At 47.8% G+C, this 26,889-nt stretch overlaps 1 protein-coding gene across 1 annotated transcript in view; it reads left to right on the top strand.

Moving 5' to 3' along the window:
- The window catches only part of PRDM11 (PR domain containing 11), a 26,124-nt gene extending 1,039 nt beyond the window's left edge, over window positions 1–25,085 (top strand). The window contains exons 3-7 of the mRNA XM_010148515.1: window positions 582–844; window positions 1,811–1,878; window positions 18,195–18,382; window positions 21,432–22,073; window positions 22,921–25,085. Coding sequence (XP_010146817.1) covers window positions 582–844; window positions 1,811–1,878; window positions 18,195–18,382; window positions 21,432–22,073; window positions 22,921–25,085 — 3,326 coding nt within the window. The remainder of the gene's footprint in view (window positions 1–581; window positions 845–1,810; window positions 1,879–18,194; window positions 18,383–21,431; window positions 22,074–22,920) is intronic.
- Window positions 25,086–26,889: the final 1,804 nt, after the last annotated feature.

Genomic DNA, 26,889 nt, shown 5'->3' with positions numbered 1-26,889 from the left:
TTCCCTTCCCCCATGTTCTGGGCAAGAAGACTCGTGCCAGTTAAGCTGGCATACTTACAGAATATCAAATTGTAGACCTGAGTCCTTGTCTAGACGGCCACAGGGTAAGTGCCTGGGGATGCTGCCTCTCTCCCGAGCACAGAATGAAGGCTGTATGATGAGGGTGTCTCTTTTCAGGGATGTTTGTTTTGGTTCCCCTCTGGAAATCAAACCTTAGGGACATTGCTGCTAACTGAGGGTGTGCAAGGAGCCCCCAGCCTCTGTCTCTGCAGACTGTGGTGGGGCCTTTGCCAGTGGCTGTAACCACTGGTGGTGAATCTGGGTAGGGTACCAGGCATCAGTCGGGCAGGTGTGGGTTGGGGCAGAACCCCTGTTGAGCCACGTGTGGTGAAACAAGTGAGCAGCCAGTGAAGTGTCTGTGTGCACAGAGGCCAGGCTTTGGGGAAGGGGCACGACTGGGACAGTGGGAAGATGGGAAGCTGGGGCGTGCTGTCCTGAGCATTGAGCATCCTGCGAGATTCACGACCCTGCGTGGGCATTGTGTCTGACCAACCTAACCCCTGCTCCCCTCGCACCCACAGTCTGCGAGTCCTGCCAGGAGTACTTTGTGGATGAGTGCCCAAACCACGGCCCCCCAGTGTTTGTGTCTGACACCCCAGTGCCCGTTGGCATCCCTGACCGGGCAGCGCTGACCATCCCGCCTGGAATGGAGGTAGTGAAAGAGCCCAGCGGGGAGAACGACGTACGCTGTATGAATGAGGTGATCCCCAAAGGTCACATCTTCGGGCCGTACGAGGGGCAGATCTCTAGCCAGGACAAGTCCGCAGGCTTCTTCTCGTGGCTGGTGAGTGACATACCTCCCCAACAGAGTGATACCCTGACCACGGGGTTCAGAGCTGAGGGACTCGTGGGTCTGTGGAGCCAGACTTTAGCCATCTTCCCCCTTCTCTGGTGATCTGCTAACCCACATAGGCAGTCGGCAAACATCAACCCACCATAATCAGTGGATTAAGGGTGTAGTTGAAAGGAGACCAGATGCTATGGCACCTGAGTTCAGTTCGCAGCTGTAGGAAGAAGGTCTTACTTCTCCTCTCGCCATGTTCTTCCATCCCCACTCAACCTTGAGAACTCCTCCAGTACCTTTCTCTGCTCTGGTAATTATTTTGAGGATAGAGGAAACATTAGAGATTGTGGACCTCTCTTGCAGGCCTCCAGCACTCTTTTTCCAGACCACTTGAACAGAGCAGGTGTCCTAAGAGGCCAGGAAAGAGGAGATTCAGTCTATCAGAACTGATTTACATGCAGACTCCAGCACCAAAACCCATATATTTTTTGCCCTAGTACTACAGGCCTCAGTTAGCCTATAAGATAGAGATGTCACTAGTTTGACGGATATTGATTATTATGAGAAATGAGATGTGCGACTTGAGTTATAGGTAGGGAAAAAATTTTAAGAGCTGCTGATATGAAATGCTGCTCACACTTTTCTGCCTGTAAAATGAATGTGTGTCTCGGCCCTGCACTGAAAGGGAAGTTAATCTTTTGTATCTTCGGACTGTTAACAATTTTGTCAGCTTTGTCCGTAGTTCTGTGTTACGGATACTTGTACCTAGGAAAATGCCTCTTAGTTCAGAATAGCCTCCACGCAAATATCCAGGGCAGTAGCCTGTACTACAAGGAGAGTTGAGATTCAAATTGTAGAGTTTCTTGTCCTGACTTGGGGCTGGAACTGAAGCAGTGATTTGAAAGTCTTAGACCTTCCATCTGGACCAGTTAGTTGACATGCTGCCTCTGTTCTCTTGTTCTGCAGATCGTTGATAAGAACAACCGCTACAAATCCATCGATGGGACAGATGAAACCAAAGCAAACTGGATGAGGTGAGTCCAGTTCTTTTCTGCCTTCGCTTATGGGGCTCTGTATTCCAGAGAGGCCGTCAAACACTCCTTGTTTTGCGTGACAGAAAAACAAACCAAAATGCCACAGCCCCTTCTGTAAAGGGTGTGCTTGTGCTCTTTCAGTATTTATTGTGATGAGAATCCTTTGGGGTCAGATTCAATGAAAGGGACTAAAACAAGGATGTGTGTATGGAGGATGGCTATTTTCTGGAACGAGGACAAAGGATAAAGATGATCCTATTTATCCAGTCATACAAATGCTAACACGCCTCACTCCATCTTTTTGTTGGTGTGTGGGTTTTTTTTTTTTCTTTACTTTATGTTCAAATATTTGCAAAATGCTTTGCATTATCCCCAAGGTAACATTTGGTTCTGTTTGGGGTTTTTTGTCCTTTCCCGTTTGACAGATATTGAAAGAGGTGCTTGTTTTGGAGTTGGGTTGGGTTGGGTTGGGTTTTTTGGGTTTGTTTTTTTTTTTCCCCCCAGCCTTCACTTGAAACAATTGTCTGTGGTGGCTGTCATTGGTAGTGCCAGCTTTGCTGTGTTAGGAGAAACACGGAGTGAGTTGCTGCCGCTCTGAAGGCAGAAACGATGCGTGCGCTTGCGCTCCCTCTGCTAGCACCAGCAACCAGCGGAGCAGAACCCAAATCCAGTCAGTACTGTGTGAGGAGGGGGTGTGACTCTGTGTTGTTAACTACAGCAGTAAGGGAACATGTTTAACCATGATGCTCTGCTTAGTATTGGCATATATCTGCAAAGTGTAGGTCACGTGCGTACGGCGAGTCACCAGACTGGAACATTGCTGCATATTGTGGCCCACCCTCTACTAGGACCAGTCCTGCTCTCAGGGCTGAATTTTGGAAGCAGTTGTTGTCTAGAAGTTATTTCATACAAGAGTAAAGCAGCATGGGAATTAGCTGGTTTGTTGGCCTGGATGCTTAGGATTTTCAGTTGTCCCTTAGTAAGGGAAGAGAGAGTGTGAAGTACAGATAGATGCAAGTCTGACCTAGCTGGTCAAAACTGGTTGCACCACTTTTGCCCCATTTGTGTCTAAACACAGATAGCAGCTCTTCTGACACTTTTGTACATGAAGTTCAGCATCTCATTTTTCTGTAAGAATTCCAGCTGTTACACTTGTTCGCTACTGGATGAGAGGAAATGTTAGACCTGGGCTGAGGCTGGAGTTCTCACTCCAAAAAGAAGCAGTGGTACAGTGGACAGATAGGTAGGGGGAAGTGTATCTTGAAGTAAAGAACGCAGAGTTCTGAAATCAGAGTGAGAGTTTTCTGCTTAGATCTGGACCTTCACACAATCTGGGTGACTGAAACTGGGGGAAAACACACTCTTGGAAAACAAAAATCGGATGATGAACTCTTCTTCCTAGGCCCACGAACGTAAGCTTGACGTGTAGATTTAAATGGGTACTACTCATGGTCCCAGCACCGAAGAACAGAATGCTCTTGCCTAAACTTGTATTTCCCATGGTTAAGTCTCAAGATGAGGGTTGTCTGGGCCATTCTGTACAACCCTGACAGGCAAAGGGGTTACAGTTTTGTGGAAAGGAGATATTTGCAACTCTTCTGGGGGAGGGTGCATCAGAGGATCTGTGCCGGCTATACTGGTCTTACTGATCTCTTTAGTTTTACTCTTGAAAATTGCTTCTAATGCCAGCATTATGTAGAGTCTGACTGACAGTTCAAGTGGAAACAGTAGTCCTCAAAAAGCCTTGGTTTTATTTGTTAGCAACTTTCAAACAGAGGTGCACTTGATACCCTGTGGTAGGACGTTACCCACAGAAACTGTACTTCCAGGACGCTGTAGACAGCGCTCTTTTTGTTTTTCAGATGGTGCTCTTTGCCATCACTCACAGATGGAGTGCTTTGCAAAGCAGATCTACTCACCCTCTGGGTAGGTGGATATGGCATGGGGAGGGCAGCTTGGGCTGACTCCTCTCTCTTCTTGTAGGTCTGGTAGTTGGTTTTGTTGTTCGACTACCACACCTGAGTCCACCTTCATGTTCCCACTGGGGGCAGTGTGTACGCTGCAGCACTTCCTAGTTCAGTTTCAGTTGGCTGTTTACCCAGGGCAGTGGATGACAGGGAGGAAGGAGTACAAGGCGTAGCAGATGGCATGGCAATGGCATCCTCTTGCCCTTTCCTTCTTCAGTCAGTCGAGAAGCCTCTCAATACTGTGGAGCCCTCAATATCAGAAGGATATTGACCACTTGGAGCGAGTCCAGAGGAGGCCACGAAGATGATCAGAGGGCTGGAGCACCTCTCCTATGACGAAAGGCTGCAAGAATTGGGCTTGTTCAGCCTGGAGAAGAGGAGGCTCCGGGGAGACCTCATTGCAGCTTTCCAGTATCTGAAGGGGGCCTACAAGGGTACTGGGAGCGGACTTTTTACAAGAGCCTGTAGTGACAGGACAAGGGGTAACGGGTATAAATTGAAATCAGGGAGGTTTAGATTAGATATCAGGAAGAAATTCTTCACAGAGAGGGTGGTGAGGCACTGGAACAGGTTGCCCAGAGATGTTGTGGATGCCCCATCCCTGGATGTCTTCAAGGCCAGGTTGGATGTGGCTTTGAGCAACCTGGTCTAGTGCAAGGTGTCCCTGCCCGTGGCAGGGGGGTTGGAACTAGATGATCTTTAAGGTCCCTTCCAACCCAAACCGTTCTATGATTCTATGAGACAAACTCCTGGTGCTGGGAGCACGTTCTCCCGAGCTGGCAGCTGGCACAATGATAACACACCCTTCACCTCTGCCCAGAGTAAAGCGCAGCTGTTTCCAGTACTTTAATGAATCTCCGTGTCTTTGACCCACAGGGATGTGTGCACACCTCTTCCTCTGTTTTTGTTTTTCTGGGGGCTCAGGGTGACTGATTACCACAGATTGCGGCAAGCCTCAAGTGAAATAGGTGCTTTCTCATATACAAACCATAAACTGTTGCTGATAGGGGTTCTTGGGGCTTCTGAAGGATTGCACAGACCCAGCTATTGTTCCTGGTTACTTCTGAGGAATTTCTGTTACTCAATTGTTAGGGACCTTTTAAAAAAAAAAAAAAGGATGTGATCAAAAAATGAAAGTAATTCAGAAAGTCCAGGAAACAGCCCTACATGAGTGTATCACTTGGCCCAGACTGAGATGCAGGATAGGAAGTACCAGAAAACTGGTGGTGCCTAACTGAATTGTTGAAGTGTTTTGGCTTTTAGAGTCTGTATCCCTTCTTACATGTGACTGCCTGGATTCTCAGGCTTTTGGCACAGTTCAAATGCAGCCTTTACCTCAGCCCATGTGAAACAGCTGGTGCAAGACTTCCTTCTTTCTCCTCTGCCCTTCCTCTCTGCCCCCTTTCCCCTCCAAACATATTAATAAAGAGGTGATGGGGAGCAAGACTGTTCTGTAAGTCTTCCTGTATCTCCTTATAATGGAGATGTCTGTGTTTTGATCTTTCTACAATAACAGAGCTTGGAAGGAGCTCTGGTCAGGCGCTCCAACAGCCTGCTCAAAGCAGGACCAACTTAGATCAGTAGATCTTTTAAGTACTGAGCTGCTGTTTTGACTTTCCAGGACCTTTTAAAAATAAATTGTTTTTAAAGTCAGGGTTACTGCATCGGCCCATGTGTTCAGGCAGAGTAAAAGCCACCAACCTATATACAAGTCCTTCTGTTGAACTTAATAAGCTGGTCTCTCTTACCTTGTGGCAAGTGCAGCAAATGTTCTTATGCGTTATGGACTGAAATTTGTGCAGAGCAAAGGGATCCTCTAAACAAAAAAATTCTCCAAGGCTCTAAGTGCTTATATGCCTGCTTCTTTTGAGGCCTAGAAAAGTGGATGGAGTCAGTTGATGTTTTTGTGGAGTGATCATTAAGTGCCCACTGTTCACATAGTTCAATGTCACATGTTTTCTGAAGAAATAGCTGTACGGTTTTCAGATTGACCTGGGCTGAGGTGTGAATTTGCAGCCCCAGAGCTGGGGCTCCTCTGGCTAAAACCCCAGAGAGGTACTTCCAGAGATCAGTGACTGCTCTCAGGGACATCCTGTATTTTTTTTTAGATCTCTCTGACAGTAATACTGTCTGCATTGTTATAAGGAGGAGGTTAATGTGCCTTCTGGGAACCTAACATTAATTGAATTCGTGATTAAAACTGCCCAGAACTCATTACTCTTCACGTGGTGAGTTTGCTGTTGGAATACTTAAGTTATCTTAAGTAGTTTTGGCACAAGTCGTGCTGGAGCAAATGGGGGAGAAACCTGAAATCTGAATATCCAGGTCTCCCACAGGTACACTTGATGGGGTACTTGGGATTTGCTCTGGGAAGAGCAAAAAGGGTGCTGTAATTGCCTATCGTCACAGCTTTGCCAGTGACAGCAGCGGTGGGTTCCACAGGGTAGAGGGGTGCAGTTCGCTGCGCGGTCGCGGGCACCTACAGAGAGTGTACATGAAGCCCAGTTTCACTGAATGTGATAAAAATCAAACTGTCAATGTTCCCTTGCTCAGTGTTCCACGTAGCCTTTCCCCCTTTCCAGTGTTCAGCTGGGAAAACTCCTTTTTCCTTTGAAGTTTTTATTTTGGGTTTTGGCTGGTTTGTTTGGGGGTTTTTTTTGTTTGTTTGGTTTGGGTTTTTTTTTTTTTATGCTGAGGTCAGTGTAGCAAGTGCTTTGCTGGCTTTCCATCATTTCGTTACCATCTTCCCTAAATGCTGCTCCTATCCCTCCATAAATGAAGCTTCACCAAAGCAGTACCTCAAGGATGCATTTATGTTTGTCCCAGTGGAATGCATCTGTGCATTTAGCTCCCAGCTCTCCCTGTATATGGCCTGGATTTGGGCAGCATTGCCTACTGGTTTTCCAGCTTTAACCTAGGTCAACAAACAGTTTCTGACACTTACCCCAGTGGAGGGCAGCAGTGTCAGTGAGATTCATTAAACAGCAGTGTGACAGCGCTGAGGAGAAACTAGAATGGCATCTGACAAGGGTCACTCTGGGTTTGGTGGTGAAACTGCCACGGCCTTTGCTTATACCCACTTTTCAGAAAGTATTTTGGTGTGGCTAAAATCTGCCCTGGTAGAAAATCTGCGTGGCTGGTAGGACACCCAGCCAAGATTTTAGAGATTTTAGGATTAAATGTAAATTTTTTTTTTTTTTTGAGAGAGAGAACGGTTTGAGCTATCCTGGCCAGAGTTTATTCCCCTAACACTGAAAAGATGCTAACAATAGGTACCAAATTAAATGAAACCAAAAATGCTGTTACTGGTAGATATCAAGATAGCTAGATAAGCAGAAAGAAAACTAACACATGGGGAAGCCAGTGGGTTTTCCCTCCCATCGTGTCACTTCAGAGTGAGTTGTTAGGTGTCCTAACCATTAAAAGTCTCATGTTACAGCTCAACATCCTTTTTAAACATTAATTTCCTAGGTTTGTAGTGACAGCCTTTTGGAGTGATTTGTATTAACACTGAAGTCTTCTACCTCAGATGGGTGTGGCTTTCTCCACAAAACGCCATACTGATGTAGATCTCTATCTGAGAACTTCCTTTTAAAAATAATAAGAACTGTATGACGTGAACATGAAAAAGGTTGACCTCTTTCAAAGAAGTCCCCAGCATCCTTGCTTTTAATTGTTTGAAGTCATGTAAAAGCAGTCTTTTCTAACGTGTGGCACTAGAGTAACCATTTTGGAATTTTACTTAGTGCTGCTGTAATTCAAATCAAGTCATACACTCTTTTCCCAACGGCTGTGCTCCTCCGTGGCCTTCTGATCTCACCAGTGCTGTTCTGCATGCTTACACACGGCTGTCCGTGGCCCAGGCTGCAGATTCTTCCTCCGTCCCCAACCCGACCTTGTTCATGTACAGAACTGCGTGTTCACACGGTTTGTTTTCTCCCTCCCCATTGAATAGATCTGCCTCCTTCTTATCTTCCCCCCAATAAAAAGCTCTATTTAGGACTAATGTTTTGTTTATTTTTAAAGTTTTCCTTTGTCTGTGGCTGGAAAGGTTAAGCCACCTAATTTTGCTTCTTTGGACAAAACTGCTGCTTCTCGGGATGGCTGCCTCTTCCCAATGGGCTGAGGCTGCAATTTGTTTGAAGCACCACAAACTGGGTACAGGCTCCTGTCGGTGGCAGTGACAGCACACCCTGGCTGGGAAAAGCAAGAGGGTGGCCTCATTCCTTTTGAGAATAATAGGAAATGGCATCAATTTCTGGGTAAGACGAGCTTGTTGGGAAGCACATGCTGGATGTGCAGTTCCCCTGCTGCTGAAGAAATTACTTTTCCTTAGGAAAAGCAAGTTGCAGAAATTGTGAGTCTACTTCAAATTTCCTTTCCTTGAAAAAAAATCCCAGTTTGGCGTAGCCTCTGCATGACATCCTGCAAGATCTAACGGAAAGGGTGGTGTAAAAGTTTGCATTGCATGTTGCGCCAGGCAGGTTTCAGGCCTCTAAATTTCCTCAAGAACCCGTTTTCGGGCAATGTCATCTTAGAAGCTAATTTGTCATTTTGCTTGCGAGTTCTCACGCTTTTTTTCGGCGCACAAACTGCGGCAAGTGATGTGAGGCCATGCTGGAATTCTCATACGTAAGTCAGGGCGTCAGGCGAAGTGCAAATTTCTGGTTTAATTGTAAAGCTGAGAAGGCTCCTTCACACTAGTGTCGCTCGGTGGGGTTTTTTTTTTTTTTCCTTAAGCTTGAAAATCGCTTCTTAAAAACAAAGCGGCTGCTTTTTCCTGGTGCGATTGAGGAAAACTGAGAGGTTGTTGCGGGTGGGGGAAGCTGGATCCCACCGAACTCCTCTGCCCCAGTGCCGCAGTGGCCAAACGGTTGGATGCAGGGGGATGCTTTGCGCTGATTTCCTTTTACCCAATTGTGCTTTGTGGGATGTTCAACCCAAGGAACATGGCTGAACGAAAGAGGAAGCCCAAGTTTTCCAAGGAAGAACTGGACATTCTGGTCACTGAAGTGACCCGAAATGAAGCCATGCTGTTTGGGAGGGAGACAATGCGTCTATCCCATGCTGACAGGGACAAGATCTGGGAAGGCATAGCCAGGCAGATCACATCAGTCAGCCAGGTCCCCAGGTCTGTGAAAGACATTAAACACAGATGGGACGACATGAAGAGAAGGACCAAGGACAAACTGGCATTCATGCAAAGGTCCCTCTCCAGCCCCGGCAGCGCGGGGCGGCCCTCGGCCATCGTCCTGACCGCCCACGAGAGAGCCATCGAGTCGACGCTGCATTCGTCACACCAGATGCACGGCTTCCGGAGAGCGGATCTGGACGTGGTTGACAGCCCATCAACGAGCTGTAAGTATCATTGCCTTAACACCTCTTTGTCTTATGCTTGCATACCTCAGTTTGACACCAGAAGAGCGTTGTGTGTTTTGTGAGATGCTGGGTTGCCTGTCAAGCCAGGTCCTACTGCCGTGCTCGGTTTCAAGACAGCCTGCTCTGGTGACCATGGGGTGTTGAGATGGATTGATGGAAAACTGTTTCCAACTTAAACAGATGAAGAAGATGATCTTATCTAGTCCTTTTCCATACTGTCTTTCTAAGGGTAGACATTGTTCAGATTCCACTTTCTCAAATGGGTTGCAAGTCTGAACTACAAGCGAGGGAACATCCGTAGTTGAAGTGCAACTACTTCCAGTCCGTGAAAGAGTGTTTGTAAAGGATTAGGAGTTCTTCATCTTGCATGCACCCCAGTAAAACAGCAGTGCTGTCAAGCTAAGAATCATGTGCCTGTCACTAACTGATCACTGCACGGTAACCTTCTTCCAGGAGGCTGCTGGAGGGGGGTTCAGTGATCACTGGTGTTTGTGCTCTGAGGACAGGCTACTAACAAGTGGTCTGAAGGCTCAGCAAAAGTGCTGTGAAAAAGGCACGTGATAATGACTCCCTTCTTCACTCTTTAAGAAACTGCTGGCCTTGCTTTCTAAGTTAATCTACAACTTTCAGACACCTTCCAGTGCTGAACCACAAGCTGCTTTTTGTAGGTTTTTCCTCAGTTGGCTGCAAGTTGTTTTCTTGTGTGGAGGTGCAGCTTCTTGGTCTGTGACTTTCAGGGTTACAAAGGAGAGAAAGGGGGGTTAACTTCTTGGAAAGTAAGCCAATCAACACTTCATGGGTGGCACTATCCTACTGCAGTAGATCTTATGTCTGAAGTAATGTTGTTAGTGAGAAAGCAAGGACAAAAATCTTCAAGAACTGACGAAGTGAGACTTGGTCATTCTTTGCATCTATCTTGGAAGCCAGTTGCGGTGTTTCAGAGGTGAAATGAATACAGCTTGTGCAAGGAGGTAATGAGCAGTTGCAACCAGTGAAGTATCATCTCTTCTTACTCTTGATGTGCCTGTACCTGTGAACTGGCACATCACTAGATATTTATCAGACTAAGGAAGAACTTTGCCATGGTGTTTTGCTTTGGTTTTGCATCAAGTATACTTGCCTGATTTAATATAGGGTCCTGTTGCTGCTGTGCCTGGCTGCCTGGTTATCTTAGTGATGCCAAGCCATGTAGTGGCCTTGCAGTACAGACTCTGTGAGCAGCAAATACTACATCTATGCTTTTCTTACTGCAGAGGATCTAAGAAATGACATGGGAGCAGGGTTTTGGCATGAGGAACTGAATGTGTCAGGGCGTTCTGAGGCTGGACTAAAGGCCAGGAGACTCTGTCCCTCCAAAATGGAGTATTCTAGCTACTTGTGGTGTTGGGGAAGGGGAGTCATTGCTACTGTCTGAAATGGATTTATATTCTAGTAATGAACAATGCTGTGTACAGGATACCATGGCAAGCTTGGATTCCTCCTCGGTTGACTGGGTTTGCCCGCTCTTCAGGCCTCTTACGGCTAAGCTTGTCACCCAGGTGCTAACGTTACAGCACGTGCATGTTGAGTTACGCATCAGGAGCTACAGGCTTGTCTCAACTGGCAGACTTCGGGGGTGGGGGAAACCCTTTTTCCATGTGCTTTGAGATACCATGAAACAAAAGTCAGAGTTGTAGGGATTTCACATTAATAATCCATGCTTCCCCTTCTGTTTAAGCTGACGAAGAAGAAATGGCGGGCACTTCTCAGGAACACCGCTTCTCATCGCTGCAGAGGGCCAGTGCAGGAGTCAACCAGCTCTCTGGGCCCTCCTTCCTCCGCACTTCTTCCCCGTCAGCGCACTCAGAAGCTACTAGCCGAAGGCAGGAACTACACCGTCCATCCCCGCGTGCCACTTCATCCTGCAGATCCCCGCACCCCCGCACCAGGAGCCCGCCCCTCTCCAGCTTTGATCGACGACTTCTCCAGTCCCACATGCAGCAAACAGACCTGTTCAGGCAGTTCTGCCAGGAGCTGGTGGCTGTTCACAGAGACATGTCAGACAGCATGCGTGTGATCGGCCAGAGGATGGCTGACCTCACCAGCCAGGTTGGCCAGATGTGCCAGACCCTATCGGAAATACGTGATGGGGTCCAGGCTTTCCATAGGATACAGGATCCTAGTGTTATGCAGGGATCTCTTTCGCAAGCAGCTTGCTCAGAACAGCCCCCTGAGCCCAGTGCAGAGTCTAACCAATCCCCCCCAAAACAGACTCCTCCTGCACGGACTACCAGGTCACGAAAGAGAAAACACCATTTTTAGTCTGCTTCATATAAAGTAAAGAAGGGTGCCCCTTCCTGAGCTGCTGCATGCTCACATGGCCTCTCCGTGTGTATCAGTACTCTGTGGGGAAGGTCCCAACCCATCTATCCCCTTGCTAGCTAACAGAGCAGTATGAATTATGGCATCTGAATAGTAGGGCTGGCCTTCTGCAGTGGCAAAGAGGAGTCTCAAATCTTATAAAGCTTGGGATGTAGGACATCTTTCCGTTCATAGGGAGTAGGAGTTTTCACTGGCTTCCCCATGCTTAAATGCTCTATAAACTAGGAGATGCAATAGGAATCATTATCTTGATCTCTTCTTGTGCCTGTGAAACGTTATTTACTGAGACAGTGTACTACAGAGCTCCCTTTGCAATCAGCCCACAAATTTACCCTAGTACTGCCTTCCCATCATCTTCCTGCAAACGAGTATATGCTCTGTGCAGAGATACATCCTTACTGCTCTAAAGACTCTTATTGCTCATTATTTTTATCTTGCGTTCAGCAATAATGGGCAATCCAGGGCTTACTGTGACTTACTCCCAGGTTTGAGAGGGTTGTAAAAGAGCCTGTGCAGGGAAGGGAGGAAGGCAGGACGCTGAGGACAGGAGAACAGGTCTGCACACTGTGTGGTTTTAGACTGCTGAGAAGGGCTGCTGTGGCATGCACCTGAATCCTGCAGTACCACATGCACTTATATCAAAGAGTTGAAACTTCGTCTGCTCCAGTCTGAAACCCCTACCCACCCTTTACAATCGCAGTTGAAATACAATTATTTCATAATATGACAACATCTAAAGAGAAGAGTATCGTATTATTTTCTTGCATGTTGTAATCTTTGGTTCTGAATGACCTCACCCTCTTCAGAACATGAGACGGCACAGAAACCAGGGAAGATAGAGGGCATGTTTCTGACCGTGGGAACAGTTTGGTTATGTATTGCTGTAATTCTGTCAACCTCAGTACACTTTGCACTTACTCAGTGTTGTTGAGGGTGGGTTTTGTACCACGTTCTCCTATCATGAAGAGTTTACCATCTAACTTAACAGGTATATAGGTTAAAATCTTAGACATGTTGGTTTTGTACTGCTTTCTTTCCCCATACAAATGCAAGAAAGAACTGTGTTATACCACATTTGAATTGCTTTAGTGCTGCATGAGATTCCCATGCACAACCCCGATTCCAAAACTACACTTTAATAATGTCACCTCAGGTGGTGATAACCTGTGTGGCAGCTTTTTTTACAACATGTCTGTCTTCTCCTTGATTTACACATCTGCACCTACCATGCTGCCCCCATCTCTGGAAAAGCCTGGACCGTTGTTATGATGTGCTTCAACAAGGAAAAGGGCTGAGGCGTTACCCACGTACAGTTAACGTGCCACTGCTCTCTGGGCTGTCCTGTTGTACGTGGAGGTGGGTTGCAGGAAATTATTCAAGTTAACACAAATGTACTTCGTCATGCCATGTCTGGATACAGACTTGGCCAAAGGGTTGTATAAAGTTTAGTGGGAATTGAACAGAGGCAATGCAGTATAGCAGAAGGATGGCTTGCTTTGTGTGATCTTGCAGGATCTTCCTTAATCTGCCTGGCCTCTCCTTTGAAAGTATAGTGCACTAGCTTCCCTTCTGGAAAGCCACTTGCATTCCTGACATGCTTTTCCTTTCCTTTCTTCTTTGTAATTGTTCTGTAATTCTAATTTAAGTAATTTATTTTAGTGGTGTGGTAAAAGGCCCTTGCTCAAGGAAGTAGAGGTCTGGCAAGGAGGGAAAACTCCTTTCTTGAATCACCCACGCTGGTTTCACACAGAGGACAGTCCTTGTTATGCTGTTGCCAGACCATGGCAGTACTCGCTTACCTTCCTCTGAGGATGTAATTTTACTTCTGTTACAAGATTTGTATTTTGTGAAAGTCACAGTCTCCCTTCAGTTGAAGGGAAGATTGGGAAATCTGGTAGAAGTGGATCTAATTTATGAATCGCAGAGAACTGAAAAAATGCTGTTAAGGCTTTCTGAGTCAATACAGTGCTGCAGCTATATATTAGAAGTAGTGTTTTATATTTTTATAATATTTGGTCCCTGGTGATATTCTCCCATGGATATACTGATAGGATTAGCTCCTCTGATGTTGTCTGGGGGGTCCTTCCGGTAACCCTCAGGTCTGCAGAGGAGGAGACTCCCGCAGGTGCTGGGCGCTGGAGGGAGTTGGCATCGTTGCTGCCATCAGTTTGCCCACAGGCCTGTTTAGAGAGAGAATCCTGGTGTGGGATACACAGCCTTCAATATAAACCCCTAAAGGCTGGGCGCTGGTCAGGAGAAAGGACCTTGTACTATGAACTGCTTGATGTCTCCCCCAGTTTCCTCTGTGGACTGTTACAGATTGGCCTAGATCTGGGGATGTATCTCCTGCCCTGTGTAGACCCCTCGGTGGAGTGGCTATTCTGTACTGGCTCGCAAAGGATACTTCCTCCTGCACCCATCATGTTAACTGACTGTTGAAGTAAGTGCCCATGTCAAAGCAAACTGCTGTGCTCAGCCCCAGTACCTCCATGTATTGTACATGCTGAAAAAATTATCTCTTTAAAAGTATTTTTGTTAAGAATGCAATAAATACATAACACTTGTAACACAGCTGCTGTCGAGTCATTTGTTTCTCTCGTTCAGTTTTTGCCTGAACCGGTAACAAGCCCCTCGCAGGTGCTGGGTCTCCTGGAGGGCACTGGATGATGAAGAGCTGTGGGTATGGCACCCGTGGCGTCCGCCTGGGTTGGCGGCAGCTCTCTTGCATGGGATCTCCTCCTTGGTTTGGGAGGGGCCAGCGGCCTCGTGCCTGCGGTGCTCTGCCCCGGCAGGGTGTCAGCAGGGCACCCCTGGGGCCAGCCAGAAGGTGAGCAGAGGAGGGGAGAGCAGGCATGGGGGGAGGTATGGGGCAAATCCTGGGGAGGGTGGGGCAGAAGCCTGAGCCTCCTTCTAGCTGTGAGGATCTCATTCCTCCTCACTGTCTCTCCTGGCTGCTCCATTCCACTCCTGGGGAGGAATGGTCCCAGCTGCCAAAAAATACCTTGTCGTTTTTCTGGGCATGCTCACTGGACCATCCCAAAATTTGGTGTCTTGAGTGGGCTGTGGCTTAGAAAAAAGGGAGATGAGTATGTTTTTTTGCTGCTACCTAGAAAGGCTGTGGGAAGGGTGTCCCCATGGAGCAAGGAGCTGTGCGTCTGGCAGCCATGGGGTTGATCCAAGCCCCAGTAGCTGTAAGTGGGTCATCAGTGGTCTCCGTCAGTGCTGGTACCTGAGTACCCTGGGCAGGCTCTGTGGTGTTCTTGAGCCTGGCCTGTCCCAGGGACCATGTGGGAGATGAAATGCCTATCTACAGGAACACAAGCATCTCTGGATGCAGGGGTCCTAAACCCACTCCTCCTCGGAGATCACGATCCCTTGGGAAAGCCACTATGAAGTGGGGCCATGCCTCTCTGCATGCAGTACTTGTGTCAGCCTAGCCATGCCTGTCCTGGGCTTCTACACCCAGGTAGCCTTGCCTCAGTCCAGCTTGAGTGTTTGGCATCGGGAAGGGGACTGGCCACTTTCCAGCCTTCATGGGAGGGGTTGTTCAGGGCGTGAGTGCTTCAGTCTCAGGAAGATGTGTCAGTGCAGGCAGTTCGTGCGGTCCCCCGCAGCAGGTAGTTTGTGCCCCTGACCCGTGGTGCACAGCAGCACAAGGCATCCGAGACCAACAGGTGGAATTTGGGGTTGATGTTTCATAACCTGTATCTTGGGTGCCTCTGGGGTCACTGGAGCCAGGTCTGGGCAGCCCTGGTTTGAAAGCGGTTCATTTATGTGGATGATCTCATCGTCATTTACCTTACCTCAGGGAAGTGTCATGAAGGTAAAGCTTCCTCTCTAGGAGCGTGAGCCAGTTACCAGCTGCCAGCAGCTGTGACGAAACCCGTTTGTGGCTGGATGATTCCACAACTCTCCATTAAGGGCTTTCTGCGTAGCTCCTGGTGGAGTCGGCGGTGGCTGCGGGATGCTGGATGGACGCGGGTGACCACGGGGCTGCAGCTGTACAGCAGCTCACTCCCTCCAGCCTCCGCTCTCCTCCCTACTCCCTGCTGCGTCAGGAGCAGCCGAAGCTGCGGGACCCAGGTGGCAGAGCTGAGGGACACGCTTGGGCTTGACTCGGAGGGCTTTAGAGCGGCCAGCGTGAAAAGCGTGCTGGTGCGTAATGAAATACTGGGTAATAAAAGTGAGCCCTGAAGGGAATGGTTAACCAGGCTCTCCCCTTCCCACACAAAGGTGTGTTTTAGGGCATTTTTAAAATCTCACTGTCAGATGCAGTTTGTGTGGAATGCACTGGACCATCAAATTTGCTGCCCAGCAAATTCCTTGGTGCCGCTGGCTGGGGGGATGTGGGTCCTGTATGTTGTATTCAAGAGCTGTGAGCGACTTCAGGGTGATAAATCTTTGCAGGTAACTGGGCTCATTTTGCAGGGTCAGCCTGCTCTTGTCATTGCTCTGCCTGATGTTTGGGCAGCAGGATACAGAGCAGCCGCAGGGTCTGTCCTTAGCTGGTGCTAGGAAGCATCCTGGCATTTTGCTTGGATGGGGAAGAGGGTCCTCTAGGATCTCCTGTGGTGCAGGGCATCAGACTGACAGCAGCACATTGCTGTATCTCAAGGGTTGTCTATCTTGTGACTGTCCGAATGCCTGATACACCTTTTGGGGAGTGATTACCAGCACCCAGAAGCGACAGCCCGGCAGCACCAGCTGTGTGCCGTTCAGGACCTCCTCCTACCGCGCTGGTCCGTTCCTCCTCAAATACACACACGGGTCTTTTACAAGTTCCTTTGTTTTGTGATCAAAAATAAAATAAGGGTTAACCAAAGCCAGTGTTCAGCTAATTTTGGCAGTGCCAGAGCCTGCTGTTTAAATAATTACTGAGGATTGCAGAGCATCCTGGGTAGCACACATAAGGAAAAATACAGCTGATTGCGGGCACAGGCACAGTTGCTTAACATTAAAACCAGAATTGCTGGAGCCTGGGGCAGTCTGAAACACTGCAGACTCGTTTTCTGTGTTTTGTGGGAAGTTTCACCACGTTTGTGACCTTACATGTGCGGGTTGATGTGATCATGTGCAGGTGGGCTCTTGCCTTTATCTGTGCATGCACATGGCTGGAGAAAGGGAGAGCCTTCAAGGAAAAAATGACGGGATTTCTTAAGCCGAAGAAATGCCTGTGAGCTATAAGGGAACGTTTGGGCAAGGACTAGGAGCAGCAGATGTCAGAGGAGCCATATGCCACTCGCCTTCGCTAATGTTCCTGTGGCAGTGAGTGCTGAATAATAGAGGTAAATGGCCTAAGAGAAGAAAAAGCTTTTAGCTGTGAACTGTTCAGATTAGCTCTTGTGTCTGTACGTACTGTGACAGGGCCTCCTGGTCCTGGGCGAGTGTTACACAATCATGTTGGTGGTAGCTGAAACTGGTATTACCAAGCCTTTTCCTTGGTGATAGCAGTTTTCCTTCCTAGTGAGAACACAGGGAGTGTGAGAGCGAACAATATGATCCTAGCTATAGATCTATAGATCTGTCTTACCAAGTTGCACAGAGGGCCAGTTGTTTGGAGTGTGAATTAAATAAATTTCTGTTGAGCTGAAATTTAGCTGTTTTAAATCAGGAAAACAAATGCCATGCCCAGAAAGCGATCTTGGTGTCAGCAGCACCAGGAAATCCCCACAATGTGATGCTGGGCTTTCCTGAGACTTGCAGGGCTGTTCATATTTTTTAGGTCACACCCCGCTGAACGCCCAGGTAAAAAACCTTCTGTTACCGGCATGTCCTTGGTTTCCTTTAGGACAACCAATGAACACCTCCATGCACATTAGGTGTCCCTGTTTCTGCCCTATCTCAATTCTGCTTGTCTGAGAGGAGAGAAGCAAGGAAGTCTGGTTTCTGCTAAAAAGGAAGATGGTGGTTTTGGGAAAGAGACTTGCAGAGGGACCCTGCCATATTCCAGATGCTCCTGAGAACAAGGGAGGAGGCCTTGGAATATGAAGTGATGGCAGGACTAGGGGCAATGGCCATAAACTGGAAGACAGAAGGTTCAACCTGACCATGAGGAAACACTTCTTCACTGTGAGGGTGACAGAGCACTGGCACAGGCTGCCCAGGGAGGTGGTGGAGTCTCCTTCCCTGGAGACTTTCAAAAGCTGCCTGGACTTGTTCCTGTGTGATCTACTCTAGATGATTCTGCTAAGGCAGGGAGGGCTGGACTAGATGATCTCTAGAGGTCCCTTCCAACCCCTACCGCTCTGTGAATCTGTGGGGAATTCAGAAGTCCTTGTTTCCATCACTAGGCAAATAAATTTCTGCCCGTGAGAGTGAGTGTCACCCTTACTGGCAGAGACGCTCTTTCAGATTGGATGTACCTTGCTGTCATCCCTCCCACAGCAGAACTGGACCCACTGGCTTAGTGTTCCCTGGGTGTCCATGCTCGCTGTGCCGTATCTCCGGCGATTTGCACACCGTTACTGGTAACTCCATCCTTTCCAGTCTGGCTGTGTTGATGGCTCTCTCTGAAGGTCATTCTGGCTTCATCGTGGTTGTCATTCTGGCGCAAAGGGAGCCCAGGAAAAATGTTTGTGCTTCACAGCTGCCTTGTCACCTTGCCCTCAGGTACGTGATCATCTCCCGGGAGGAGCGGGAGCAGAACCTTATGGCCTTCCAGCACAGCGAGAGGATTTACTTCCGCGCCTGCCGTGACATCCGCCCTGGGGAGAAGCTGCGGGTCTGGTACAGCGAGGATTACATGAAGCGGTTGCATAGTATGTCCCAGGAGACCATCAACAGAAATCTCACAAGCGGTGAGTCCCCTCCCTTCCCACCCTCTCCCCAACCCCCTTGGGCTGCCATGCTTGCAGGACCGAGCGCGGTGGGTGAAGTAGGTGATGCGCAGGCTGTGCGAGGAGAGCGGCATTTCTAGAAACGAAGCACCCTGGGCGAGAGCGCCGCGTGGCACGGATGGATGGGTGTACAAGAAGAATAATGTAACCACTGTCACGGTGACCGTGAAAGAAAGATTTGTGCTGTGTCGTGTCGCGTGTGTGCTGCAAGGGTCTGATGCAAAGCCCAGGGATCACGGAGCTCCTTTGTCACAAGACTTTCTGGACTGAAGCTTGCCAAGCTGGTGGTCCCCCAGACAGGCATTAGGTTTTTCTTCTGAACATGCTGCTCTCTCTGGCTCCTGTGAGCAGCCTGTTTGAGGGAGCTGTGGCTGGTTTGTGTGCCTGCGAAAGAGAGATTTCCTTGGTGTGTTTGTATGTCCATTTTCCTCGCTTAATTTATCTCCTCTTTCTTCAGAAAGATAATTTGGGATCAGCGCGACATCAGCTAGAGACTCCTTAGTCTCACAACCTTAGAGTGCATGTACAACGTACAGGAGGCTTTGTACTTGTCAGACTGATTCTTCCCTGAATAAAAGTTGTGTCTTAGGAGTAGCCATGCTGGAACAAACCCAGTGGTCCTTTAGGTCAGTGTAATGTCAGCAATACAGGAAGCTTTAGATGAAGGCAAAAATTCTTAATGCATTTGTTCATCTCTACAGTGCTGAGACCTGAAGTTAATTAAGGGCATTTCTTTCCAGGCCTAGCCACAGAATGGCAGGGCCTCAGAGGGGCAGCCACACTAAATATAACTTTCTAATTAAGATTCCCCTGTATATTATTACACAGCTGCTGTTGCTGCCTTGACTTGGTAAAAGGTGTCTGCTCTTTAATCATGGGGTGGACAAGATGTCCTGAAAAAGCTGATTATCCTCCATCACCTTGGAGTTATGCACTTGCAGTGTTACGTCTTGATGTCTGTACTTGGGCAATTCCCATTGCTGAATTAAAATCGGTGTGAATCTTCTTTTTTATGTTAATAAATATCACTGAGTGATGAAGTGCAGGCTGCAGGAATTTTGCTGCATCCCATGTACACATAAGTCGTCCAGGTAGCTTAGTACTTTCTGAACGTACAGCAAGGTACAGACTGTGCCCTTGGAGCAGCTGCTGTGGAGGGGCACCAAGGCTACCAACGACTGCCCTGCCACACAGACAGGCCTTTAGTCATGGTTTCCCGTGGTGTCACGGTTTGTGTGAGCTGAAATGCTAACTCACAGCCTGCTCTGTGCTACAAGCGTGGTGAAGGTCTGCCCGAGGTCTTCTCAGGACCTGCCACAGCCTACCACACACTCAGGTAGAAACCCCTGTGGCTGCAGAGGCTGTCCTAGAATCCCCCTGACGTCTCGGAGAGCTCATCCTGCAGCAAGCTGAGCTCAGCCTGCATTGGTAAAAGGAGCACAGTGACATTGTTCAAACGGAGCATCACTTGGGCCGTTGCTAGAGACATCACAGCCTCAGCCGGGAGGGCACTGGGAGGTGGTCAGGGAGCGGCACCAACATCTGTTGAGTCACTCTCTATTTAAAGGGTTTCAAATCCCCTGCAGACGAGCCTGTTGAGTGAAGTGGCACACTTTATGAATTCACAGAAAAGTAACGTGGTTCCCGGGTTTTGTTTCTGTCAGTAGTTTTTGACTCACCTCATCAGTGGAGTTGAGACCAATGACATGAGGGATTGTCTTGTGATTTCTAGCTTTCCCATATGGCTGAACCACTCAGTTGGTTGGGGAAACAATCACCAAAAAAGAAGAATGATGTATTCTCTAAATCCCTGCCTCTGCCAGTAATCGTTGTGGTCTGTAACAGGGGAAATACTAAGTCAGAGACTCACAGCTTTGCCTCTAGAAATTCTCGTCAGTGTGTTGAAAGTGAGATCTGTTGTTACAGATTCACTCAAGAAGTGGCTGGGTTTGCCAGCCAGCATCAAAACCCAGTGCAAAATCCCTGCCAATCGGGCCAGCCCTTCTTACAGTGCCTTACTCTAACTGTTTCGAGTCTTGCATCTTTTCTGCATTCTTAGCATTGCTCTCCTTAGAGAGGGAATGGTAGCTTTTGCTCCGTAACTCTTATGAAAGCATGAATACACTTTAAAAGCAAACAAAACCAAAAATCCGCATAAAGCAGCGTCTTGTTTGGGAAGCCATCAATGCTTGAAGTTATTTACAAGATAGAAGAATGATGGAAATTGAGCCAAACCTATCGTCTTTTGAATCTCCAGGTAAGGAAATCTGGCTATTCCCTTTATTTTAAGCAATTAATAATTTGTATGAGGTTGCTTTTATTATTTTTTTTTTTAAATCACTGAATGGCCACACTCTTAGACTCCACCGGGACAAGCTAGATGTCCCATCCTTGGCGGGCATTCACCCGTTGTAGCTCAGTTGACAATGAGTACCTTGGGGTTTAAGAGTGCACGGTATTTTTACTTGGAGCAGCTTCCAAACTGAACGAGAGTAAAGGGGCTTGCAAACTTTGTGCCGTGGCGCGCACAGACACTGGGGTTGTCACGAAACGGTCCGAATCTCTCGCTGCACTGCTGTACACTTGATACCTTTTACCAAGTCAAAACAGGCACAGGTCTTCCAGCCAGCCAAAACGGCGCCTGGGCTCTGGGCGTTAGGTTCCACTGCGATCAGTCATTCACCTCGTAGTCCTCTTCCAGCGCAGGTTGGTTATACCTTTAGGTTAAACAAGCTGCCTGTAGTTTCTCTTCTCTGTAAAGTGTGTGGGTCCTACTCCGCTGTGGCTACCCAGGACTGTCTCTGTTTTTGCAGACGTGCCCATTAGCGGGGCTCCTCCTCTCGCGAGCCTCGGTTTCCACTGAGTTGTGTCAGTTCCCTGGTTTGTAACGCAACATGCAGACCCGCAGGCATTCAGCCTGCCTTTTTGTTCTTTTTTTCGTTTGAGTTTTAGATTGAGGGATGTTGCTCGGTTCCCGGTGATAATCCCCATCCCTCATTTTCCTTTTTAGGAGACAAAAAGTTGCAGAGGGAAAAGTCAGAAAAGAATGTGGAAAATCAAGAGGATGGGAGGGGGCCGCTCCAGTTCGCCCTCTTAAAGCAAGGGAAGAGCCCCTACAAACGCAGCTGTGACGAGGGGGAATCCCACCCCCAAACAAAGAAAAAAAAGATTGACCTCATCTTCAAAGACGTCCTGGAGGCCTCCTTGGAGTCAGCCAAATTTGAAGAGAACCAGTTGGCAACAAGTACCATCAGAAAAGCGTCTACCTACCCAGCTGAGGACATCTTTGAGAGGTGTGGTGGTGCCATGCAGCACGGCTCCTTGAACCTCAGCAGAAACCGGAGCGAGGGGGAATGGAAGGTCCCCCACGGTTCCTCTTTCAGCTCAGCCAAAGAGGTGGGCATCCTTGAAGATGAGGAAGAAGAGCCCCTGTCGCTCAAAGCAGACAGTCCGACTGAGCTGTCACTGGCCTCTGCACAAGGCAACTCCCACGAAATCCCCACCACCTCCTTTTGCCCCAACTGCATCCGTCTGAAGAAGAAGATTCGGGAGCTGCAGGCTGAGTTAGACATGCTGAGATCTGGGAAGTTACCCGAGCCACCTGTGTTACCGCCCCAGGTACCCGAGCTCCAAGAGTTCTCGGACCCCACAGGTAAGCCTTGCCAAGTAACGGCATTCTCCAAACCCTGCCTAAGGAGAGTAGTGAGATGCCTGTGTGCTCTGTACCCATCTAAAGCATTTTGCTCTGAGTATTCAGGGGAACATGTGGTTCCTTGGAAGGTTCATTGTCAGGTTTTGTGACCGGGTGGGCCAGGAGCTGACACAGCTGTGGGCACAGCGGAAAACACTGTCTGGGAAAGACTCTGTATGACAACTTGCTCTATTTGTTGCTGTTGTAATTGATAATGCACTGCCAATAAAAAAGACATTCCATTGCAGACAGTTTGTTTGCTGTATTTTTGATGCATTAGCAGGAGCCCCTCTGCAGTGCCTCACATGCTACCAAGAAAGTCTGAATGACTCTGTGGTAACACTGAACCGTGCGCTCTTTGTGTATGAAATGATGTCCCGCTGTGTCCTTTGTTGGAAAGCCTTTCTGTTTTCCTCCGCTGGTTTAACACAACCATGTCTCCCTTTCTGATTATATGTTTCATTTCCTCCAGGAATGTGCTGTCGAGTAGCCAAGAGCCTTCACCAAAGGGAATATTTGGGGTCACACCATGTATTGTGCAAGTGGGCAGGATGTCCACTACGGTCCATCCTGCTTTCTTGCTCTCCACTGTGGCCCGTTGGAGACAAAGTTCATACACAGAAACATTGGTTTATTTTCCCTTCAAAGCCATGATTCAAATTCTGGCCATAGTGCGTTGTGGGCAGGAGAGGGCAGGTTGTGGCCAGCTCGTCAGGCAATGCTCTACTGTCACCTGTAGGATGCTTCTTAAGCTCAGCAACTTCGTAAATACCGTATTTTTTTTCCTTTTTTTTTTTTTTTTTTACAGCTTCAGAAAGCATCATCTCTGTTCCCACCATCATGGAGGACGATGACCAAGAGGTGGATTCTGCTGATGAATCGGTTTCCAATGACATGATTGCTGCTACAGACGAGCCTTCCAAGATGTCTTCTGCGACGGGCCGGAGGATACGGCGGTTCAAGCAAGAGTGGCTTAAAAAGTTTTGGTTTCTGCGGTACTCCCCGACATTAAATGAAATGTGGTGCCACGTCTGTAGGCAGTACACAGTGCAATCCTCTCGGACTTCAGCCTTCATCATTGGCTCAAAGCAGTTCAAGATACACACGATAAAGCTCCACAGCCAGAGCAACCTCCACAAGAAGTGCCTGCAGCTTTACAAGCTCAGGATGCACCCAGAGAAGACGGAAGAGATGTGCCGAAATATGACCCTGCTCTTCAATACAGCCTACCACTTGGCCCTGGAGGGCAGGCCCTACTACGACTTTCGGCCTCTGGCAGAACTACTGAGAAAGTGCGAACTGAAGGTGGTGGATCAGTACATGAACGAGGGAGACTGCCAAATCTTAATCCACCATATCGCCCGGGCTCTTCGAGAGGACCTGGTTGAACGCATCCGACAGTCTCCCTTCCTCAGCATCATTCTGGACGGGCAGAGTGATGACTTGCTGGCAGACACGGTTGCGGTTTATGTACAGTACACAAGCAGCGATGGGCCTCCGGCAACGGAATTCCTGTCTCTTCAGGAACTGGGCTTTTGTACAACAGACAGTTACCTCCAAGCGTTAGACAGGGCTTTTTCCAGCCTGGGAATACGACTGCAGGATGAGAAGCCAACTATTGGCTTGGGAGTCGATGGTGCTAACATTACCGCCAGCCTGAGAGCCAACTTGTTCATGACAATCAGAAAGACCTTGCCCTGGCTTCTCTGCCTGCCCTTTATGGTGCACAGGCCCCACTTGGAAATTTTGGATGCAATCAGCGGGAAGGAACTGCCGTGCCTGGAGGAGCTAGAAAACAATTTGAAGCAACTGCTCAGTTTCTATCGTTACTCTCCCCGACTCATGTGTGAGTTGAGGGTCACTGCAGCCACTCTGTGCGAGGAGACTGAGTTTTTGGGGGACATTCGAGCGGTGAAGTGGATCATTGGGGAGCAGAATGTGCTCAACGCTCTAATCAAGGATTACCTTGAGGTCGTGGCCCATCTCAAAGACGTCAGCGGCCAGACCCAAAGGGCAGATGCTTCCGCCATTGCCTTGGCCCTCCTGCAGTTCCTGATGGACTACCAGTCGATTAAACTCATCTACTTCCTGCTGGATGTGATTGCTGTGCTTTCACGCCTCGCCTACGTCTTCCAAGGGGAGTACCTTCTTGTGTCGCAGGTGGATGATAAAATAGAGGAGGCCATCCAGGAAATCAGCCGGCTAGCAGACTCGCCCGGGGAGTACCTGCAGGAATTTGAGGAGAACTTCCGTGAAAGCTTTAATGGCATTGCTGTGAAAAACCTACGGGTGGCTGAAGCCAAATTCCAGTCGATCAGAGAAAAGATCTGCCAGAAGACCCAGGTGATCCTAGCCCAAAGGTTTGATTCCCGTAGCCGGACATTTGTGAAGGCCTGTCAGGTATTTGACCTCACAGCTTGGCCCAGAAGCACTGATGAGCTCATGAGCTATGGGAAGGAGGATATGGTACAAATATTTGAACACCTGGAGACGGTCCCATGGTTTTCCAGAGAGGTTTGCAGAGAGGGGATGGACACCCGAGGGAGTCTGCTGATGGAGTGGCGAGAACTCAAGGTGGATTATTATACCAAAAACGGTTTTAAAGACTTGCTCAGTCACATTTGTAAATGCAAACAGAGATTCCCCCTCCTAAATAAAATAGTTCAGATCCTCAAAGTCCTTCCCACCTCATCGGCCTGCTGTGAGAAGGGGCGCACCGCCCTGCAGAGAGTGCGCAAAAACAACCGCTCTCGGCTCACGCTGGAGCAGCTCAGTGATCTTTTGACGATTGCTGTTAATGGGCCGCCCATTGCCAACTTTGATTGCAAAAGGGCACTAGATAGTTGGTTCGAGGAGAAATCCGGCAATAGTTACGCTCTGTCAGCCGAAATGTTGAGCAGGATGTCGTCTCTTGATCAGAAGCCGATGTTGCAGAGCATGGACCATGGCTCTGAGTTTTACCCTGATATTTAGGAAGGAATGCCTCAGATCAGAAAGCTGTTGAATAATTTTTTTTAATCTATACTCTAAACTTTGATATATAATATAAGATATATATATTATATATATTAAGGAAAAACCCACACTGAAAATGTAAAAGTTAAGACGATGTGCGTCTGATAGAAGCTAAGCAGAATTTTAAAGAGTGAGACAATGTTTAGACATTTACTGGTGTCTCCAACCATGGCAGCTGCAGTGTAGGTGGCAACATTTCGTTCTACAGAAGCATGTGCTGGGGCCATACTCTACATGTTCAAACCTAATGGTCTATAAGCTAGACAACGGGTCTTTGTCAGCCTCATCCTCCCGGTGGTTTCCTTTGTATGTGTGTTGTCGGTTTGTTGGGTTGTTTTTTGTGTTGTTTTGTTTTGGTGTTGGTTGTTTGGGTTTTTTCCCCTCAGTTTTAATCTCTGCCTCTCTTTCCGTTGTTCAGTCCAGTTACTGAGCCATTTGAGCCTTTTGTTGACGACCGTCAGATTTCTGATTTTCGACAGAGCATCCCGTGCGTTTATGTTGCCCTTGGCTCTCCAGCTCAATCCAGTTCTCTTTGCTTGAGTGGGAGCTTTCTTCCCTCACAGAGATCGCTGGCAGGAGGGAAAGGCTGAGGGCATGATTTTAGGTTTTTCTTCTGATTTATAAACAAATGCCTCCACTAAACTGTGATGCCCCTTTCTCAGTTCTCCCTACTTTTGGGCTGTAGAGTAATACTTGGCTTTCAGCTCCTTTTATGATAACCGTAGTACCAGTCTATCACACGTATATTATAACATGATGTCATGTGCAGACTATAAAATAGCAGAATAGAGAAGGCAGGGGGAAATTTTTGCATTTATATTTTTATATTGTAGGAGATAAAAATATATATATATACAACTATTCATTCAAAACCAGGGCTGCTGTGGAAGCTAGACAGCCAATGAGTCAAGAGCCATCTCTGGGCGGAGATTCAAAGGCTTAAAAATTATATTCTAATTTACATTATTTATACTATGTCTTTATAATCTGAGATTGTTGTGGGTTTTTTTGTTTTGTTTTGTTTTGTTCTGTTTTGTTTGGAATGACTGAAAGAAAAACCTGCTGCGGTTTGGTGGCAGGAGCTATCAATGCAAAATTATCTTGGATTATATTCACGTGATGATGTCCTACAAAGGTTCACGTATTCTCTTGTGACCAAGGTAACATGTTCCACAGCACAGCAGACTGATGACAGCAGGAAGAAGGGATGCTCTGCTTCTTCCTGCGAAATATTTCTTCCTTTATGAAGGGATGCAGAGTCCAGCTGAAATGTGAATGGGGGACTTGCACCTTCCATCACTAAGAGATTGTTCTGTGGGCTTGGGGTTCTTCTTTGTTTTATTCTTTTAAAGTAAATGAGCTCCAGGCATTCACACAATATCACTTCAGGTTAGAAAAAAAAAAAAAAAAAAAACCAAAAAAAAAAATCCAACCAAACCCACAAACGGAAAAGGTGCAAAAACTCCACAGATGCTAGTGCCTTGCCCCGCTGATGTGGCATGGACAGCACCAACCTGACCAGACCATCGTGGGAGTGAGAACCTGTTGTCCTGAAGGTGTCCGAGCCGACACGTTCTCACTTCCCAGAGGGACGAGCTTTGTGCCAAGCTGTGTTGTTTGGAAACATGATGGTGGTATCAGCAACACTGAACCTTTCCTTTCTCCTGTTACACCCCTGCCCTTGGTCTTGGTGCTAAGATATCTCTAGAACCGTTGCTGCTAGTTGATAGCTTTTCATTTATATAAATATATATATATATTA

The sequence above is a fragment of the Eurypyga helias genome, unplaced genomic scaffold (genome assembly GCF_000690775.1).
Source record: "Eurypyga helias isolate BGI_N326 unplaced genomic scaffold, ASM69077v1 scaffold14833, whole genome shotgun sequence".
Lineage (NCBI taxonomy): Eukaryota > Metazoa > Chordata > Aves > Eurypygiformes > Eurypygidae > Eurypyga > Eurypyga helias.
This window is presented reverse-complemented; position numbering and strand designations above follow the sequence as displayed.